Below are 14,740 nucleotides of genomic sequence, written 5' to 3' on the forward strand. Positions count from 1 at the left end.
GTGGGCTGTCCAAGGAATATTAGAGTATCATCTGCTTACATGGAGACCACGTGGTTCTTGTCGCCTAATTTTATTCCCCAGTTATCCATCTGTTACCGCAAAGATTCTGTCAGCGGTTCTATGGCCGCCGCAAAAAGTAGCGATGACAGGGGCACCCCCTGTCGAGTGCCCCTCTGCAATTTGAAGACTCGTGATATTAGCACTCCCATGCGTATGCGAGCCTGGGGGGTATCATAAAGCAACCACAGCCACTTAATATATCCCTCTCCCATTCCCAGTACCCAGTGTTGCCCATAGGAATGTCAAGTAGTGCCAGGGAACAATCCTCATTTTATATAAATGTAGAATGCCACACATGTGCCAGTCGTCGTAGGTTGTGTTGCTACGATTGGGAATGAACCCAGATTGGTCTTGATGTATCAGAGTCGACATACATTATGGGCAAGAGTCTATTGGCCAATACCCCACTTAGAATTTTCATATCTAGGTTTAAAAGAGAAATTGGCCTGTATGAAGTTGGGTTTCTTGGGTTTCTACCTGGCTTAGGGATCATAATCACTATAGCCTCCCTCATTGAAGCTGGAAGAGTCTGTACCTGTAATGCCTCATTATACACCTCCAGTAGTCGATGAACCCGTAGTGGTGCAAACACTTCATAAAATTCAGACAGAAACCCATCATTACTTGGGCTTTTAGCTGGTTTTAGCCTCTTGATAGCTTCCAATATCTCTTCTTTAGTGATCGGGGCATCTAGTTCTTCACTTGTCTCTTGGTCTAATTGGGGCAGACCTAATGTATTCAGGAACTCTCCTATCGCTTCTACCTGAGGGGAAATTTGCTTTGCATATACCTTCGCCTTATGCTCTGTTAGAATATCCAGAATAGCAGCCTGGGCGTAAACCACCTTCCTGTCTACCGTTTCCATTTCTACTACAGACCATATTGGTGTTTCATTTCTTATTAATTTGGCTAAAAGTGTCCCAACCTATCACCCTCTATGTGTAGTTAAATTTCTCCATACGATGTATGGCCTCCAATAAGTATTTTCGGCTATTGCCCCATTCCGTCTTACACTGAGGAAGGGTATGTAGCTGTGTTTCTACTTTTTGCAATCTCTTCTCTTGGGATTTATTATCTCTCTCAAGCTGCTGGCCGACCCCATTTGTGGTTTTTATACACACCCCTCTTATCAATGCTTTCATTGCCTCCCATTTTGTCGCTCTTGTATTCGCGGTCTCCCAATTATCCTCAAAATAGTTAGTGATCTCCTCACTGATGGCCTTAACAAAAGGGAGGTCCGATAGTACTTCCACCCGTATACTCCACTTGGGTATAGGTGGTTTAGGGCATTTAACACCCATTGCGAGCAACTCTGGTGAGTGATCTGATAAATACCTATGTAAGTAAGTTATGTCCAGTACATCAGGAGTCAGATCACCTGATCTAAAGCATTGATCAAATCTGCTAAATGTATTTGTCTCTGGAGTGTGGCAGGAGGAGGATATTTTTGTTGGATTCCTTACTCTCCATATATCTTGCATGTCTATTCCATTTAACAAATCCCTGAGTGTTCCGCTCATGTATGTTCGGTTTGGTGTTGGGTCTAGGGGGCGGTCTATCCAGGGATCCATCTAGGACATAATAATCATAGTGTTGTACTGCCATGCAGAGGCTGAACGTCAAAATGCAACATTTTACACATTACGGACCGGCTTCCCGTAGTTGTGGGACGTCCATCAATATGTACCTATACTTCCCTAGATGTCCTAACTGTAGTGTAACTGTAATTGGATTTATATAGCGCTTACTGCTCCTGACGAGGTGCAGGAGCATCAATTTCTCCCTTACCTGGATCCCTTCTGCTTTGCAATGCCAACTGATTTTCATTGCAGCTATATAGGTCGGCCCCCTAGCTGCCCCGATATCGACCGTTATCTAAACTCCCTTAAAACAGGCGAAGGGCCAGAGCCTAAACACTCTTATGATCTCATACTTCTCAAATAAGCATTGGCAAAGCCAAACAGTCCTGCATTGGCTTCCAGCCTTTTGGCTTTGTAAATTCATGTTTTGTTTCGTCATTGCTTTCTCAAAGCTTCATTGCTGCGAAAGCTGCTGGCCCCATCAATAATGGCAAAGATGCCTAAAAACAATTGAATATTTGACTCAGAAAGCACACGTTTCTATAGTAGCCTTTTGCATTAAGGGAACTACTTTGTACATGGATGTGTTCCTTGTGAAAGCGCAGAATGCTGTCACTCACAGGAAAGTTAGCCAGTGGCTTAAGTGGGGTGACCCCATGCCAAACAGCCTATATGCTGTAGCAAAGATGTGACTGACAGAACAGCAGGCAAATAGAACAAGAGGGCTGCCTGAAAGCTTCTTTAAGTAGGTGTGTGTATTTATAGATTTAGTATTATATACCACTACAAGGAAGAAGTGGAGAGATTCACCCCCCTCCAAGAAAATATGGGTAAAAATGGCAAAAATGATGCTTTCTACAACACATTTTTCTTTGTATATTCAATTGCTTTGTTTTTTAAAGCATAGTAAATGATGACCTTACAGTGCACCAGGATATGCCAATCTTTACTGGGACTCTTCAATAATTCCCTCACTATCACCCTCCAACAGTGCATCTCATCTCTCCATAGTACAAAAAAATAACTTTCTAACCTAGATTACATTATCATTGTAACTTATTAACTGCTCAGTCACCAAAGGATCTATTTGACAAAACAGTAACCACCTGAGCTATGCACATGAAATACTGTTCTGTGATCTGCATAGTACACCCTATTTGCAGCAGGCATATTATCCCTCTGTGCTACCTTGATTTTATAAAAACTGTCTCTAGACAAAACTCTGAACTTTCTTCAGCAGGTACATTAATCACCAGAGTTATCTTGGCACTTTTGTTGTGGCCTGAAAACGGTTGGATATACAAGGAACTCTGCAGTACTTTTACAACTGCTGCACTGCTACAAAACCGGCCCCCGGTATAAAAAGCAGCCCCAGCCTCCTGGGAATCACCCAAGGCCTGGTCCAGTCAGTCAGCATTGTCGACGATTGGGTTTTGAAGACTTGCATGCCCCAGGCAGTTGCCTCCCACCTTCACACTACAGCAAAAATTCTACATTGGCTGGGGTTTACTATCAATGTGATGAAGTTACACCTGACTCCCTCTCAGACGCTCCCTTTCATCGGATCTTTTCTGGGCGCTGTGCAGTTTTGGGCTTATCCCCCCGAGCAATGAGTCCAGGATATTTAGGATATTTTACAGATGTTTCAACCTCTATCCTGGATTTCGGTGAGACTGATTCTGAGGTTGCATGGCCTCATGGCATCCTACATCCTATTAATAACACATGCCCGTTGCCACATGAGGTCTCTGCTGTGGTACCTGAAGTTCCTGTGGGCGCAGCATCTGGGGAATCTCTCTGACATGGTCCAATCTCGGATGGAACTGCAAAAGACCTGCAGTGGTGGCTAACAAACCTCTATTTAGTTAGTGGCTGAACCCTCCACTTCCCCAAGCCAGAGCTGACTGTAGTGACAGATGCATCAGTCCTGGGCTAAGCAGGCCATCAAGGAGAGGTGGAAATCAGAGGACTCTGTTTTCTGGCAGATTCCGGGCTCCATAAATCAGTGTGCACTTCAGGCAATCCGATTGGCATTGAAACCCTTTCTTCCTTCAGTCAGGGGAAGCCTGATACAGGTATTAACGGACAACATCTCTGCCATGTGGTATTGCAACAAACTGAGCGGGGTGGGGTCGTGGACCCGTTGCCAAAAGGCCCTGTGCATCCAGATCTGGCTGGAACACCAGGACATATCCCTAGTGATTCAGCACCTGGTGGGCTATTTGAACACCAGAGCGGACAAACTCATCCGTCGATGCCTAGCGAATCACAGATGGCTTTTCTGTCCGGTGATGGCGATAGGTCTCTTCCAAGAGTGGGAAGAGCCGTGGTTAGGTCTGTTCTCCTCCGCCGAGAACATGCAATTTCTACAGTTTTACTCACTAGAGTTTCCAAGCCTGCTCTCTCTCAGAGACGTTTTTCATCTTCATTGGAGCTTTGGCCTCCTGTACACCTTTTTGCCAATACCACTCCTGCCCAGAGTCCTCAAGAAGCTCAGGAATGACTAGGCCCAAGTTGTTCTTGTGGCTCCAGATTGGGCACAGAGAGTTTGGTATCCCGAGCTGTTGAGCATCAGCATGGGTCCTCCCATTAGGCTGCCTCTTTGGGAGGATCTACTGTCAGCAGCAGGGCATGGTTCTGTACCTGAAGCTGAAAATGCTTAATCTTCATTGGTGGATATTGACTGGCGACGGCTGACCGCTTTCAACCTTCCGCTTGAAGTCTGCAATGTTATCTTGGCAGCCAGGCGTCCCTCCACCAAGACGGTATACACCTGCTAACAGAGCAAGTTTATGGCATGGTGTACAGATAAGAACGATCCTCTTTCGGCACCCCTTTCCCAGGATTTTTTTTTTCCTTAGCCCGGCAGGGTAAAAAAGAAGGTTATCTTTCTGCCCTCTGCGCATTTCTGTGGTTGCCAGATTAGCAATCCCCTTCAAATCCTCTATTGTATATAGGTTTCTCAAAGGGCTTCAATATGTTCCCACCGGCACCTTTTATTATGCTGTAGTGGGACCTCAACCTAGTTCTTGCATTTTTGATTGTGCTCCCTTCAAGCCACTACATACCTGTCCACTCAGACTTCTTACAATAAAAAAGTCCATCCTAGTGGCGATAACATCTGCCTGGAGGGTCAGTGAGTTTACAGGCACTGTTCGCACATCCTCTGTACCTTAACATCGACCCAGACAAGCTGGTCCTTCGGACTTCAGCATCCGTTACCACCAAACGTGGTAACTCCCTTTCATATAAGCCAATCAGTCACTCTAGGTACCTTTTAGGCTGCGCCTCTCCTCCCTAAAAAGAGTACAACCTCCATCCACTGGACCCAAATAGAGCTTTGTTGTTCTACATTGACCACACAAAAGAGTTCCGGGTGGACGATCAACTCTTCACGGATACGCACAGCAAAGAAAGGAAAAGCAGTGCAGAAGCTGACCATATCATAATGGATAGTGCTCTGCATTCAGATCTGCTACGCTATGGCCAAAAAGCAGCCTCCTGAAGGGTTGGAGGCTCTTCCTACTAGAGCTAAGGCTGCAGCCACAGTGTTAGTTTGTGGAGTTCCTGTTCTGGGTATATGTCAGGCAGCAACGTAGGCTTCCTTGCCCGCGTTTACTAAGCACTACTGCCTGGACAGTCCGGTCCGATGTGACAGTCATATTGCCCATTCGGTCCTACAGGACTGTTTAGTATAATCTGTATCGCCGTCCCCAGGGAGGTATTGCTTGGGTACTTATTCTAAGGTAAGGAGTCTGAAGCTAGAGGTCTCTATCAGATGAACCAGTTTCTTCCTTAGGTAGCGATTTATCTGGTAGAGATTCTATCTAGCTGCAGATTCCTTACTGACTCACCTATCCTCCCCGGTCTGCAAATGTATTTCAAAGTTAAGGGTTATTCCCCTTTACGCACCAGTATTCAGTGTTCTTCGTGGCTCAGTGCTTCGGTCATAGAAAGTTTCTAAAAGAAACTGACAACAACGCGCTGGAGTGCCGCCCTAGGCATCGTGCATGCCACTTCCTGCCCGGATTATGGGAAAAATGTCAGGCGGAGCCAAACTACGCCACCTACTGACGCGCAGGGGTGCTGCTCACCAAAACATTTCCAGATCCAGCCTAATTACTAGGGAATATTCTAAGGTAAGGAACATTCGGCTAGATAGCCTCTACCAGATAAGGCGTTATCAAAGGTCAGCAACTTATTAGTTAATTCCTTATTTGGTTAGTGCTTTTCAGCCAACCTTACTTTACTTGTTTCTATACTCACGCAGGTTGCACACCTTTGTTTGGACTCATGGTTTGTACTCAATAGTAAATATCGATTACATTCTAATCTGCCCAGTTGCTGCTTCCCCAGGACAATTCTTTCGATCTGTTGAACCCATCTAGTTTATCGTTATTTGTTTCTAGCTGTCCTGCTAATTCACAGCCCGGGCACCCCTTGTAGCTTAATTTCAGTTTCTGCTTTGGTTGGCTGCATAAATAAATCTTCTCACTTTTGTATGTTTTCAGTTCAAGGGCATATTTACCTTTTTGTCTAATACTACAAAGCTCTCCTTTCTATAAAGTGTCCCACAATAAAGGGAAGTGGATAAAACAAAAAAAATTCTTCCATAAAACTAAAACTACATACACCGAACAAATTGATCACAAGAAAATTTAGAACAACAGCCCAGGTGCACCACACAACAAAATTTGAACAATAAGGACAGTTATAAGGTCCATATCCCGAGAGGAAAGTGCTTCAGGTTTTCTTTTTATTCCAGTTTCATTTTACGTAGATAAAAACAGAGTCCAGTTCTAAAGACTCAACACACAGTACAGCCAACGCGTTTCGTCCTAGTGCAGGACTTCTTCAGGGCTGTTAAATACAAACAAATAAATATTCATATATAAGAACAACACCTACAACAAATATACATATATAAAAATACAACACCTGCAACAAATATAAGACATCCTATACATAAACACACATGGGCTAGAATTTATCTCATGGTCACATCACATTAGTTATGCATAGGTGCACATTTTACACAGCAAAGACAGACCAACACGCTATTAAATAGATATGGATTTTTTCTATTTACATTTTATAAGCAATTCATAATTCCTTAATATAAATTGCATGTAACATACTGTACTAAGTTGCTGCAGGGGCTGTAGAGCAACCAGAGAAGACCCCGACTAGAGAGCTGCTAGAACCTCTGCTACGAGCCCTCTGGTGAGGCATGAGTTGATGGTGGCAGTGGTGCAGATTTGAGTAATTCCTAACCTGGTCTTGCTTCCTAGCCTGTGTGCATTGAAGGTAGTCTTAATTCAAACAGCAGGTCAAGTGCTAAACAAAAGAGAAGCACCTCCTCCATCTCAAACTGGCAGCAAGCCAACACTCAGCCTTATTGAAGACTAAAGATCCACCCACTGCCCGCTCCGCTTAACACCTTTATAGTGTCTGCAGCAAAGAGCAGATACTACAAGAAGCAGGATAAAGGAAACCTTTTGCAAAGATAAGTGGAAGAGTACTGTTGGGAGGTAGTTCCTTGGTAAATCAGAGGATATGCAGCCTACTTTTACATTTTAAGTTGTGAAAGAGAAGCGGATACTTCTGCTGCCCCAGCAGTTGCTCTTTTGAAAAATGTCAAGATCAACATTCTTAGTTTGTAACTATCAATAGTATCAAGGCATCAACCACATAAATATCTTACAAGCTGAAAATACATTTAGTATTCGCTCCATATAGCTACTTTTACTATATTTTTTGCACGTTTGAAAAACTGGGTGCAAACTCAGCCTCTTCTCTCGACTCGAAAGCTATAGTATTTGCTGTATTGAACTGATTTCGCATGCCTAATTTGTTTCTCCTTTCATTTTTAAAGGTTTCAAAGTCTGAGAGGCTAGAACCCCCGATCTCAGCCCGGAACAGCCCGCTGATCACGACGTCTGCCTTAAACACCTCTGCATCCATTCTGAGCAGCCCCACAACAACAACAGCAATCACATCAATTCATCCCTGTGAATCCACCCATTTCCGTGCCATCACTGACGACTCCTCTGAACCCCACAGCCAGACTGACTCCCCAGCATCTATAAGTCCTCCCTTGCTCTGCCGGCCAGAGCCGGTGTTTATGGACGGGGCCAGATCCCACCTCCAGCACGAGGAGAATCCCCCCTCTGATGAGGTGGATGGTAGCACACAAGGGTCCCGCCTAACTCCTGATGCGGAGCAGAGCGAGGAAATGCTAGGGGCAGTAGCAACAGCATGGACAGGGCAAGAAGAGAAGGTTGATGACACTTTAAAACTAGTCTTCCACATAGAGGAGCCTCACCAGCAGGAGGAGCAGCCTGGGAATCAGACTGAATTAATAGAAGATTCCAAAACTTCCCAGGACAACACTTCTGTTGGACTGAAGCCCGAACAACAGAGGAAAAAAGGTCTGTATCGGAACGAAGCCGCTCATTTAAGGCCTCAAATTGGAAACCGTTGTTGTATAGAGCGCTATGATTCCAATGTGTTTCTTTCTCTATTTCAACCCACTTAGCCTGCTGCACTTTCGGTCCTTTCTCCAACCCGGGGTCTTTTTCTCTCTTTTCTGACATCTTGCCCTGGGCTTACATTTTTGGTGCTTTCTTTGCTTCTCTCATTTTGCTTTCAGTTGGACTCATTAACTAGCATGCAACACATACCTTGTCACTCTCGCCTGTCTTAATTACTCGTGTACCCATGCCAGTTTCTACTTGGGTAATAAGCATTAACTATTTTCTTTCCTGTTTCCCATGTAGGCTATCTAAAGAGAAATCCGCATCTTGGACCCTCTGATATCTACCTTGATGACATCTCCAAGCTCACCTCTGATGAGATTGCACTTTACTTCCCAAAGAGGTCTGTAGGGGGGTGTAAGAGTGTGTGCACATGGTAGCTAAACAGGAGCTAATGGAGTTTGGTACTCCTTTCGTGAAATCACTCAAAAGTATGAATAGAATTCAGAGCTAGCTTGAGATTTGTCTTGGGTTTCTCTTGATTAGAAAAAAGGTGTTGGGATAATTTTTGTAATGGTCTTTAATACAAGTGATAAGATCTTAACAGGATAGTAAGCATATGGGGAAATTGGACTCCGCATTGTGAGTGACTATAAACAATTATACAAAACTGGTTCAGTTAGCACAATCAATGGATTGAGTTGCAGCTCTTCTGCAACTGATAAATGTTGTAGAGAGATCACCTTTGGGTCTTCTGTGTTTATTTTTGAGGTTGTCCTACATTTCATTAGTTGTTTCGCACTTTACTGTTTCTCCGTATGAAATATACCACTTGGCTGATTTGTGGATTTAGGTTTTTTAAATTCCACGGAAGAAATACGTATGAAGGTGAAAAGAAGTGCTTCTGTATTGTGGCCACATGCCCACAAAATCCTAAAAAGTCAGAGGGTAACCATACAGGTTATTTACTGGTATATTTAGACCAAGCTCAGGAGTGCATTTCTGGGAAATGCTTGTACCATCTTCAATCTTTATATGCCCAAAGCATGCACCACAAATCATTGTATCATGCAAATAGTGAACATCTCTTGACAATGTACTGCCTGATACACATAAAGAGCCAGAATCTTCTTCAAAAAGGAAAGCTTTTATAAACTTGCTAAACATTTGTCATGCTTTATTTCTAATACCGAAGAGTAAGAATGGCACATAGGAATTCTCAATATGTACACAGGTTTTCCCCTAGGTGTTAGTTTAGCCTTTCGTGTATAAGGCAGTATAGAGAGGTCAGGTGGTTGCAGCTGGGAAAGAAGGATCTTGTAAGGGCTTGGTGTTCACTCTTGAAGTGATGAAGATTACCTTTGATCCGTAAATCCATAATGAATTCATCATACGTGAGGATTTGTATAAGTATAGTGCTGTTGCAAGTTTGTTGACAATGACCTAAAATGTGTAGTATTGTAGGATTCAATAGCTCAGAAAGATTTAAATATTCTGAGTGTGTAAGGTGGGTTTTGAGAAGTTGGAAGGGAATAGCAGTGGTGAAAAGTGAAATGAAGTGTAAGTTACAAGTAACAGGTTCTCCTCCTCCTATGATTAAACCCTTGCTTGTGCTAAACCACTGCTCAATAGGATAAGATCCATGAAATCAAATATTGATGTGTCCGAGATTGAGCTATATATGCGGAATAAGTATTGATATGTGTCTACAACAAGGAAGTATATGTCAAAGACATGCCTACAGTAAAGTAAGTTGGTACATTAAATAAGAGACTTAGCTTTGTTGTGTAAGGGACTGCTGTTTTAGTGATCTATCCAAATCTAAAGCAGCAGCTTAGGTGTTGTTATTTAGAGCTCAGGTGGTGGTGTGATGTAGCAGAATCCAGTCTGTACTGATTGAAATGAAGGGAAGTGTGCCTAAACTGGAACAATTGACACTTTAATCATCCAGGGACTAGTGCTTTTAGGTGGGAAATTCTCAAGAGGATTGTGGTAGAGGGATCCAGGATCACTACAGGTTGCAAACTGAGACACAATCCCTTGTTGTTTTGCCCGTCACATGCCAACCTGATATTTGTCCACATTTGGATTACAAGATCAGTGGTTTGTGAAATTAACTTGTCCGTGCCACATGTGTGGGGCTGCTGATGATAAGTTCCTGAATAAGTTGGGCCTATCAAGCAAGAGAGTCTTTCAGGTGGTAGTGTTTTGTCCTTGTATACAGCAGGCATATCTTGGGATAGGCCTTCAGAGGGAACCTGGCCCTACTATTTCTAGAAAGCGCTTCTCTTATTTAAAGTCTTAAAGTTAAAGTTTCACCTACTGGTTTCGCAAGCAGTCTGAGTAATATGTGTTAATTCACACTGCCTCTGTGCAATCAGTATTAATTTGTTAATTTTAAGAAATCGCCTTGCTGGTATGATTTGCTGTTCAAATAACTTGAGATTGCATTTAGAGATGACTTTAGAACTGTGTTAGTTTGTTCCCAAAACGTTATTTAACAGTATCTATTCATCCTTAACTAGTGATGGAGATCCTCCTAACAAGCCTTGGACTGAGACGGGCTGTGTCACCCAAGACCAGTTAACCAACACCAGCCCGAACGATAGTGGGACGGAAAATTGCTCTGACCCATCTGGGGATCAAATGGGTGGCATTGCCCTTTCGCTCTGTGGAGGCTTGGGGGACAACAGGGAGCTCTCTCATGGTAAGTGTTGTATATCACAAGTTAATTAACAGGCATTTTCTGGTTGGTCTATTACTGTTTTGAGGGATAATGGGATTGTGGAAGGAATACCTTATATGACTTATGAAGGATGTGATGCTGCAGCAGCGATTTACACTGATGGATGTGAAATTATATGTATGTCTTTGATAGAAGTACAATTGATGAACAGCCTACATATCTCAGAATGTTAACTGTTAGAGAGGGCATAAGAGGCACGTCTTGCAAGTCTTGTGAACAATGACATGGAGAGCTCAGCAATGATATCTTGAGGCATGTGGCAACCCCCATATGTTGTATCAGCACTGACACTAGGACCTTATAAGTAAATGTATTGTACCTAAGGCAGTAACACCTACAGGGCAAACTATAGGGATCAGAGCAGCAAGAAGGCATACCAGTTTGGAGCGTGTGACATGTGCAATGCCTCTAGATACTAAGTTTGTACTCTGTAAGCTGACACTGCTTTTCTATGCTCTCCTTCTACAGAAAAGTTTATGCAGCATGCCCTGACATTCAGCACTTTCTCAGATAACCCTGGAATCCTGGAAGACCCGAATCTCGTCATACGTATCCACCAAAAGTGAGTGTGAAGTAGAGTGATAACTTCACAGATCTCAGAGTTTGACTTTAGTATGTTGATTGGCTCGATGCATTGAATGCTCCGATCTTCAGCATAGTTGTAAGGTGTTGTTGGTATGCTGTAATAGTCTCTCCCATTGCAAACCACTGAAAACAAACCTCCAAAAGAGGGGTTTTAGATACATTATTTGCAATTGTAATACCTTTTTTAATTGGCTCACGTGGGTCAATAATAGCCAAGAGTTCATTACTAATCTCCAGAACACAACAGCCTCTTGAATTCAGCAATTTAATCACATTGTGAATGTAGTAAAGTGTCCTTTTTAGTATGGGCACACCACCCTCTTTTTTTTCTCCAAATGCTGATGGTTATGACTCTTCTAGTGCACGAGAATCTGCTGATCAGAACCCAGTACCTGTGGTCTTGCCTAAAACTGTTCGGTTCGGTTTGGTAATCCCGAATTGGCTAACCTTTTACTCCCTTATAAGTCCCTAGTGTATGGTACCTTAGAGGTTGCCCACCTGGTTGCCGCAGCTACACTGTGTTCTGGCTGACCAGCCCAAGCTTTCCCACGCCTGCTGCCAAAACCATATTCTGACCTCCTGCCAGGCAGTGTAATCACTCCCAGGAGTCAGGAACTAAGACTTTGGCAGGAAGGAGGGCATACCTCCCTCCTCCCAACCAGGCTAGTGAAGTGGTACATGAAGACTGTGAGGTTCAAAGGCTGCTGTGCCTCTGATATGCACCAGGGCTTACTCACAGTAGAGGAAACAGGCCTCCCTTGCCCCAGGCATATTTGTACCTGGACAGGCAGGGAATTATCTGGGCAGGGAGGTGTACACTCCCAGAGGCCTAGCCACACCTCCGGAGTGAGCTGCCTGGTATGCACACCACAATTTAATTTCTGCCTTCTTTAGGAATGGCAGAATAGAGTGTTCTGATAGAAAAGGTGGCCTACACATCCAGATGTGGTCACCTCAGGGGCAGAGTAGCTGCAGGGACTAGCTGCCAATTGGCTACTAGCTCCCACACCCCTAACTCCCCAAAATCCAAGATTTGAGGGACCACCTGACACCAAAACCTATGATCTGAACAACTTGCATCCAGGAAGGACCAAGAGGAAACCTGTGTCGCCAACAGTAGGACTTTGCCCTTATCACCAAAGCAAAAGATGGATAATTTGTCCCTGCGGCAACAGACTTGCAACTGAGTGAAGGACCCGGTACTTGTCTAAAACTCGGCACTCCCAAAGACAGGTACACCTGTGGAAGCCAGGAGCACCCTCAGACTTCCATGGACTAGTGGCAACAGTCTCCTAAAAACTGCCTGTAAAAACACTCGTCTGATCTGAAGAGTTGCAGACCATGGGGCCTTCCGTGTGATCACCCAAAGACAGGTGGTCCAGTTCATCGTGGGAGGTTGTAGTCTTGTGTGCCACAAAGTTTTTGGGCTGTGACCTTACTATCCAGGACCAAGTGAAGTTTTAGTGCCTTTTTGCCATGCTTATCACTGCCAAGGCTTGTGAAGGAGAAGAGCCCAGGTCAGCGCGCTCCACATATAGAACCCCATTAAATAAAATTTGTGGATACTTTGGGGCTAATTAAGAGTCTGGCAGTCCATGGAACACTGGAAACGATGGGGCGCAGCAGCGGCAGTCTTACTGCTGGTATTTTACAACTAGGGCGGTCGGGCTGCTCTCGGACCGCTGCCAGCGATCAGAGATACCTGGTGTGGCTCGGCGGTCCTGAGGCTGCATTATGCTTGGCGGGATCAAGCATATTACGAGTTTCCTCTCCGCTGCAGTTTTCATGGCGGTTCCACCGAGGCGGAGGGAAAACAAAGGGGGCCCTGTTGTGCCTCTGGGCCATGGGGTGCATGCAGGAGGGCACAAGTTGTGCCCTCATGTGCATGCACCCCAGTACCTGACCGGCCTGGACTGCAGCAGTCCATGAGGTGCAGATACTGATTTTGATGTTCCCATTGTGGTGCCTTTTTCATATGCACCGCCATGGAGCCGCCTGCCAGACCAGGAGATAACTCCTAATCTGGCTGCAGTTCAACCACGGGCTTGGAAATGCGGGAGCGGGGCGGTCCTGCTCCTGCACCACCAAACTAATCAGGCCCTCTGTACGGATAACAAATGCATTCATTGTACTACCCAAATTTGCACCCATGGATTTCTTACTACTTCACATTAAGTTTGAATATCTGTTCAAGTTCCATGACAGCATTCCCATCCGAGGCCATTGCTAGGAAGATAACTTTGCGGACCACGTATAGTTAAATACCCACAACCACTTGCATTCTGGTGATAATTGTCCAGATCACATGGGCACTATGTCTATTGAATTGTACAAGCTAGTACCAGTACTCCTTACCTGAGCTGGTTGCCTACTTAGATATGAAAACAAGTGAGCTAGAAGTGAACCACTAGTATGCCAGGCGCACTGCTGTGTATAAAGTATAAACAATTCTCTGAATGAACTAATGGTCAGAAAATGAACATCAAAGTATTTGTTCAAGTAACCGCAAATCTATACTTGATAATAAACAAGAATTACTCAGAAAACTGAAGAAAGCAATAGTTTGTATTGTACTGTTCATACAAACATTACATCGAATTGCAAAATGTTAGTCAAGCATTTAGTTGCTGAAACAATTATACTACATTACAAATATACAGAGCACTCAATTTTGCCCTGGTGCCCAATGCATTTCGGGAGAATATCCCTTCTTCAGGGGCGTAATATGCTGAACTGAGTGTTGGAGATTAGTGCAACAAAGGAACTCGTGAGGCAGAAGTCTGTGAAATCTTCTCACAGTGCTGGGTTGCTGAAAGCGCATGAACTGCACGTATTGCAACTGATGAAAACGCCGACTCAGGAAACAATGTGGAATGTTCGCTCAAAGCGAAGGGAAAACCTGACTTAGTCTGCCCATCCCGAAAAGAAGCGCAGCCACTGTTCACACCGTACGCTACACGGTGTGAACAGTGGCTGCGCTTCTTTTCGGGATGGGCAGACTAAGTCAGGTTTTCCCTTCGCTTTGAGCGAACATTCCACATTGTTTCCTGAGTCGGCGTTTTCATCAGTTGCAATACGTGCAGTTCATGCGCTTTCAGCAACCCAGCACTGTGAGAAGATTTCACAGACTTCTGCCTCACAAGTTCCTTTGTTGCACTAGTCTCCTACACTCAGTTCAGCATATTACGCCCCCGAAGAAGGGATATTCTCCTGCAATGCATTGGGCACCAGGGCAAAATTGAGTGTTCTGTATATTTGTAATGTAGTATAATTGTTTCAGCAACTAAATGCTT

The 14,740-nt window shown here is 44.2% G+C and overlaps 1 protein-coding gene across 4 annotated transcripts in view; it reads left to right on the forward strand.

Annotated features, from left to right (window-relative positions):
- The window catches only part of LPIN3 (lipin 3), a 343,676-nt gene that overhangs the window by 251,478 nt on the left and 77,458 nt on the right, over positions 1-14,740 (forward strand). For all 4 annotated transcript variants that reach the window (XM_078652105.1, XM_078652106.1, XM_078652104.1 and 1 more), the window contains exons 7-10: positions 7,516-8,071; positions 8,420-8,519; positions 10,642-10,823; positions 11,331-11,424. In XM_078652105.1, the coding sequence (XP_078508231.1) occupies positions 7,516-8,071; positions 8,420-8,519; positions 10,642-10,823; positions 11,331-11,424 (932 nt within the window). The remainder of the gene's footprint in view (positions 1-7,515; positions 8,072-8,419; positions 8,520-10,641; positions 10,824-11,330; positions 11,425-14,740) is intronic.

Source organism: Lissotriton helveticus, chromosome 7, assembly GCF_964261635.1.
Source record: "Lissotriton helveticus chromosome 7, aLisHel1.1, whole genome shotgun sequence".
In the NCBI taxonomy this organism is placed as follows: Eukaryota; Metazoa; Chordata; class Amphibia; order Caudata; family Salamandridae; genus Lissotriton; species Lissotriton helveticus.